At 30.9% G+C, this 7,114-nt stretch overlaps 1 protein-coding gene across 1 annotated transcript; it reads right to left on the bottom strand.

Annotated features, from left to right (window-relative positions):
* Nucleotides 1-63: 63 nt before the first annotated feature.
* On the bottom strand, nt 64-6,900 carry LOC111012035 (mannan endo-1,4-beta-mannosidase 5-like). The gene is made up of 5 exons (XM_022286059.2): nt 6,413-6,900; nt 3,855-4,049; nt 2,845-2,967; nt 1,290-1,495; nt 64-688 (listed from the first exon to the last, which is right to left on the bottom strand). The coding sequence occupies exons 1-5, from the start codon at nt 6,734-6,736 to the stop codon at nt 319-321; spliced, it is 1,218 nt and encodes a 405-aa protein (XP_022141751.1). The 5' UTR covers nt 6,737-6,900; the 3' UTR covers nt 64-318.
* Between the last annotated feature and the right edge of the window lie 214 nt (nt 6,901-7,114).

The following is a 7,114-nucleotide window of genomic DNA, read 5'->3' as shown; positions in this document are numbered from 1 at the left end:
CTCTTCCTTATTCAGAAGAAAGTGTAATTAAGCCACATACTTGAAGAAGACATGCAGAAATGGTTATACCACTGACAACAAAATACTTTTATTTTCCAACTAATAAGCTTGGGTTGATTTAGATTCAACCTAAACTATCCTTTTTAGATAAGTAATTACATTCCAATACTTAGAGAACCCATAAACCATCCTCTAAATTTATCATTAGATTCACGACATTTTTCACATCAGCCCTTTCTGCACAACATGTCCATGGTTTCTTATTACAGTATGAGCAAGTTTTTACTATCTTTTGTTGTGTTGAGGGGGTGATGAGTGTTAATGTTGAAGGGCAGCCATGTTTTTTGATTGTTGCATTATAATGGCGGTTGTCAAAGGATTCTGGGAAAGAACGATCTCGTATCCATCGTAGTATGACTCCATTCCTTCAGCCATAACTTGCCAGACCAAACCTCCAGCCATGGTTGTCCCATTTCTTGCAAGGTTGTAGATGTTTGAATAAACCTTAGTGAGGAATGAATCTCTGTCTCTTACACTGAATGCCTGGTTTTGGTTTTGGTTTTTGGTTGACTTTCCAAATTCTGCAAAAATCAATGGCTTCTTTAAGATTGTCTTTGAGTCTGACCAGTGAATTTTCATCCACTCCTCCAAGAATGCCATTTTGGTTGCCTCACTCTGTCCTGGTAGCCTGTGAAAATGGAGAACAAATTACAATGCTTTCTTTTTCAAGGGTCGATTTTGAAGGTCCCGTTTGATAGTAATTTTTCTATTCTGGGCTTGATAATGTTTCGGCTTTCTATTTTCAATGATTATACTAAATTTTCTCTTAGCTAGATGTTGAGAACTCGAAAAGAAATAATACATAAAATCACAAGTTTGTGTTTCAATTTTTGAAATTGGGCTAAAAACTACGATTTCATTCGAAAGTGTTCAAGTAAATGACTTGAGCTTATTCTTTATAATAAAATAGAAAATTTAAGAATATAATTGTTATCAAATATCAAATATCAAATGAGGTTTTTGTTTTTAGAATATAATTTAAGAATATATAATTATATTGGTAAATATGATTTTATTTTCACAAATCAAAAGCCTGAAACACAATTTTTTTTTTTTTTTTGGGATAAGAACTCAAGTTGTTATTAAATAAACCTGGAAAATGTGTAGATTTCAAAACAAAGAAATATAATTAGCATTTCACAACTTTTAAAAACAAAATAATGATCAAATAGGTGATTAGAAATTAGAATTTAGAGGGAGAAATATAGAGAGAGAATGAAAGGACTGACCAAGAATCAGGATATGCATGTATTGTTGCAAAGTCTATAACTTTGATGAGATTGTTGGTCACAAAATCAGTGCCAACTTTGTAACCATTTGGGTTGAATTTGATTCTACTTGGGTTTGAATCTCCATAGAATCCTTCCATTCCAATGCCCACCAAATGTTTTTTGTCAATTGACTTCACATAAGTTCCCATTTCTTCCACCCATCTCTATCACATCACAAACACGCTCAAATTAGAGAAGGTTAGATATTAAAATATGAATTGAATTTATCAAATCCACCAACTTAAGTTTTTTGGTTGAGTAGCGGTTTATTCAGAGCTCAAAAGTTCAAACGAGTATCCAATCTGAAAATGAGATCTGACCAAGATTGGTGGAGGCACCATTTCGAGGGGTCATGTTAAGGATACTACGTTAAGGGATCTAACCAGAATTTATAATATAAGTGGGTTATTTCTCTCATTGTCAATTGGTTCTGAGATGAAACTCCGTGAATATTGATATAGAGAAGCTAAAACATTGATCATTCAAGTAATTGATATAAGTTAAAATTTGACTCGTATTGGATATAGTCAATAGTGGATTGATTTCAATCAGACATTGGTTGTACTAGTCAATATACTAACCAAATAGTAATTAATGGTGCATATATGTTACCAAAGTTTGAATTTAGATTGTATTTGATCTTGGAAGTTTTTACACTTAAACTTTTAGTTTCTAAGGTTTAAATTTTGCTTTTATTTGGTCTTTTGAGGTTTGGATTTGATTTTTATATAGTCCTTGAATTGAGTTTGTCATTAGTTTACTTAGAAAAATGACGATGCAGTAGATATCATGTTGAAGTGGACTATTGATGACCACCCATGTCACTGTTAATGGGTATGTCGACGTTCTCAACCAATCGAAGACCTCCAGGAAGAAGTAAATTGTCACGTCATCTATCTGTTAACTTAACTTAGGGTTGGAGACTAAATAGAAATTAAAATCCGAACTCTAAGGACTAAAAGTGTTGCTTTTGAAACTTCAAAGACCAACTAAAAATAAAATCCAAATGTGAAAAACAAAAAATGTCATTTCTGAAATTGGAGGGACTAAATAGAAATTAAATCCAAACCTCAAAGACCAAAAGTATCATTTTAAAATACGAGGGACTAAATGAAAACTAAATTCGAGTTTTCTGGAGCAATAGTGTTAGTTTTGGAAACTTAGGAAAGGAACCAAAATAAATCAAAGTCCAAACCACACTAACCCGTCAATTTTGGATCCAATTTGGAATTTTCCTTGGGAGGTATCGGGAAGGAATTGGAATGCAATAATGCGATTCATACAGATACAGAACAAAAGGTTCTCTATTGATTCAAACACTGTACCTGCGAGATAGGGATAGAGAAAGAGGACAAAAACGAAGATTTCACATAGTACTTTTGATCGAAAAATCAATCTGATTTATTTCGTACCTTTCGCTCAATGAAAAAATGATGGACTGAAAGTATAATATGACGGTAATTAAAAATAAAATGATGATGCAATAAATATATAATAAAATGGTAGGGCTCACATTAACAGTGGCGCCAGAGGAATCAACTTCACAACGTGGTTCGTTCATGAGTTCCCATCCCATAATCGTGGGATCATCCATATACCTTAAGCCGCTCATTGTGTTCTTCCTTGTCAACACTTTCTGCAAAATTTTAAAAGCAACAATTTAACGATCTATGTTTTTTTAAGTACAACATCAATTCGAACTCACGACTTTTTAGTCAGATATAAATATCTTAACTTGCTGAGCTATATTCAAATTAATCTTAACAATCTATGGGAGTGATAGGTTGATCTTAGATTAGAAATAATTAATAAATCAAACTTACCTATTTTGCTGATTGTAAAAGGAAGGTATAATTTTTTTAAGTGGTACTCGGAGAATCATACTTATCTTTAATACATGATATGAACAACATTGGTTGATAGAATCACCGAATTGATTATTCTAAACCTTTTCTTAGGACCTACATGCCGATGAACATGAAACCGTAAGCACTTCTAAATAGTAGGAGGAGACCAGGACCTCTGACTACATGTTTGTTGAAGAATAATTGACGACTCATAAACAATGACTTAGCCACAGTGAAATTGAATCTTCATGAGGCCAATTGGCACTCTTTGCTTATAAACTTGAATTTGGGTGACTTATCTATGACCAGGATGAAGATTGGGTGATACTAAGTGGATAACCAAATTGACTAATGATGTTGGAAAATTAGCAGATAAGTTGTGGTTAGGAGTGAAATACAACTCAACTCAGTTATTTGCTAAATCAATAACCAAACATCTATCTCTGTCCATTAATTTCTAATCCATGAAACTAATTACTCGATCGAGTGTCACACCCACCCAATTATCAAACCATTATTGACGGTAGAGACAAAAGATAAGTCCGATTCAAAATTTTCTACAAACGGAATTGAAACATTATAAAATTTAGAGACTAAATAACAAACTCAATATTCAAAATATGTAATTTACTCTAAGAGTTTAGAAACCAAAATAGAAATTAAAAGACGGGATTACCTCGACGTGGCCCGTGTAGAAACCCTTGATGAGTTGATTTGTATAGAAGTCATCGTCGTTGTGAATTTGAGCGCCGGCAGCCCGGGCCCACCGGACGTACTGCGGCCTTCCGCCGTAGTCGCCGTAATTATTCACCAAACTCAATATTATCCAAATTCCGTATTTTCTTGCCTCCCATATCACAAAATCAAGAGCCTGATCAAAGCGACGGCGGTTTTGATTTTTAATCTTTATTTTCAGTTCTTAAAAAAGAGAGAAAAAAAAAAGAGAACTTTCATTTTTGCTAATTCACCCAAAAGGTAAGGTAAAGATATCAAAAAACTTACTAATTTCAATGGAATTAAGCCTTCAATAACTCTTATCAAAATTTAGAAAATTTTTTCTCCTCAATTTTACTTGCATTATGAATTCTCAATGGAGTTATTTCATTGAAAAATATGTTAAAATCTATTTACGAAAACTTGATACGACATTAGATTTATTATTTTGTTAACCTGACAAGTGAGTTCAAAGAATATAGTTTTGTTGAGGAGAAAGTTGGACTTCATGTGTCAAATGACACTCAAGTAATATATTTATGTGTCCAAATATGTTAATAAAACAATAAATCATTAAATTTTTGTTAACAAGTTAAAAAAAAATAATGGAATGGCCTAATTGAGAATTTTCATACATTAAAGGTAAATTTGAGAATTTTAAATTATTGAGAATCAAATGGAGAATTATTGAAAAAATTAAGTATCATTTCATATATTTAACATTTTCTATTCTTCCACTTTTAAATATTTAATTTTTTTGAGTTCAAATCGGGGTGAAGGTGACATATTTTTTTAGTACAATATGTGGGGTGTGGGAGATTGAACTCACACCTCTTGATTTGAGATATATGTCAATTACCATTAAGTTATACTCGCAATAGCAGGTGAAGGTAATTGTTGATTATATAGATTAGTAATGTTTTGTCTTATTAAACTTTTAATTAAAAAACTATTTTATTATTAATTGTTAATATTTTAATAAATTAATATTTAACTGAAATATGATATTGTCACATTTTTTGTGCATATACTTGATCGATAGATATTTACGTGGACGAATGTTTAAAACATATGTGTAATAGACTGTGTCTAGTTTATTATTAAACGATTAATGAAAATTAGTGGTAGGGACTAAAGTAGTACTTTTTAAAAGCAAAGTTCAAAGATAAAAAATAAAAGAATTGAATGTCAAGAGATTAAAAGAAAAAATTATGAAAGTTAACACAAAATATTTAAAAATTTAGGGACAAAATATAAAACTATAAACTAAAATAGAATTTAAACTTTTATTTTATTTTATTTCATAAAAATAAGAGCTCTTTGATAATGTTTTTATTTTTAGTATTTCAAATTTTTAAAAATCATGTTTACTTATTAATTGCTTTCTTTCTGTTCTAATTTATTCCGAAAACGTTTTGAAATCCTAGGGTTTCAACGAAAAATAAACGCCTGAAATTTTTTTATACGAAAAATAGATAAAATTAAAAATGTTAAAATATTAAAATATTAAGACATCTCAGTTATGATTATATCTATTCAATCTCTATTATTTTAAAAACAAAAAAATTTAATAAATATTCAATCTCTATTATTTTAAAAACAAAAAAATTTAATAAATCTTTAACTTTGACATTGAATCTACTTAGTTCATGTACCTAAAAAAATCAAAAATAACACGGAATATGTATTTTTATATATTGAAGTTTAAAATTTTACAAAAATCATATAAATGACAAAACATATAATCAACCCAAATTGAATCTATTTAGTTCATGTATCTTAAAAAAACAAAAATAATATGGAATATGTATTTTTATATATAGAAGTTTAAAATTTTATAAAAATGATATAAATGACAAAACATATAATCACATAGACCAACCAAAAATCATTTCTGTGACATATTTTAAAATAAAAATAAAAGTAATTATATATATATTAATTATGTCATTTAGTATAATTTCCCAAAAAATTATGATAGGTCTTGGATTTCAATTTTCTTGTCTTTATAGCTTCGTCAATTTAATTACATATATATGCAACCAAATATCCGAACTACTGATTTGGAATCATCTCACAATGTAATAATTAAAACTATAATACAAGGTAATCAACATAAAGATTATAAATGTTAAACCGACGAAATTCACAAAGAAATACTAGACACGTCAATATGAACATAGCTCAACAGACACTACTAATAATTTCTTGAGGTCAGAGATTCAAATTCTTATATCCCAATATATTGTACTATAAAAAATAGTAAACCCATTATTAAAATTAAGAAACTTTTGAAGTATACGAATAAAATACGATAAATCTTAAAAGTTAAGGAGGAGAATTTAATAAAATAAGCACAACATGGAAAAGTTGAAAGAGCAAATGTATTAATAAAAAAAGTGTTAAAAAAATTATTAAAAATATTAATACAGAAGTTGGACGTGAAATGATGAAATTACATATTTAAAATTCTAATATGATTAAAAGAGGAAAAAGAAAAGGAAAAAAAAAAGGAAAAACCTGAAAAACCGATTCATCGTAAACGCCGGGAGAGATTTGGAGGGCGTGATAGCCGCCGTCGGCGAAGGCCCAAGTCCGGCAGACGGTAAGGCCGGCGGCGGCAGCGTCGCGAAAGGCATCGGAGACTTTCCGGCGTTGGTTTGGGTCAGCTCCGACGGACATCATCCAATAAGAGTTGAATCCATTGAACACAAATGGAGAACCGTTCAACTGAAAATGGCCGTCTCCGATTCCGACGAAGGCCGCCGGCGCCGGCGCCGGAGACGATGAAGACGAATGGCCACCGAGGAGGACCAACAGCACTCCCCAAACCAACCACCTCATTTTGTTTGCTTCCTCAGTGAGAGAGTGACAAAATTTTGGTTCATTCGTATCCCATATTTATACACCATACACCAAGAAAGAGAGCAAATATTTGGATATTATCATCTAAAGCTTGATTATTTGATCTCTCACTTTTTTAATTGTTGAAATTAAGGGAAAAAAATACGCTTTTGAGTTTGGGGATGACGGAAACTATAGGTCAAATTCGAACATGATAAGACATTTGTTATCATTAAGGATGTTCATGGGCGGGAATAGAAAATTTCCCATGAAATTTTGCAAGGATCAGCAGGTGGGGATTCTCTACGGGAAATTTAGGGATCAGATTTTGCACAGTCCATTTTTCCCATTTATTTTTTTTATTTTTAAAATTATTTC

The sequence above is a fragment of the Momordica charantia genome (genome assembly GCF_013281855.1).
Source record: "Momordica charantia cultivar OHB3-1 chromosome 11 unlocalized genomic scaffold, Mcharantia_2.0 BLBB01000011.1, whole genome shotgun sequence".
NCBI lineage: Eukaryota > Viridiplantae > Streptophyta > Magnoliopsida > Cucurbitales > Cucurbitaceae > Momordica > Momordica charantia.
This window is presented reverse-complemented; position numbering and strand designations above follow the sequence as displayed.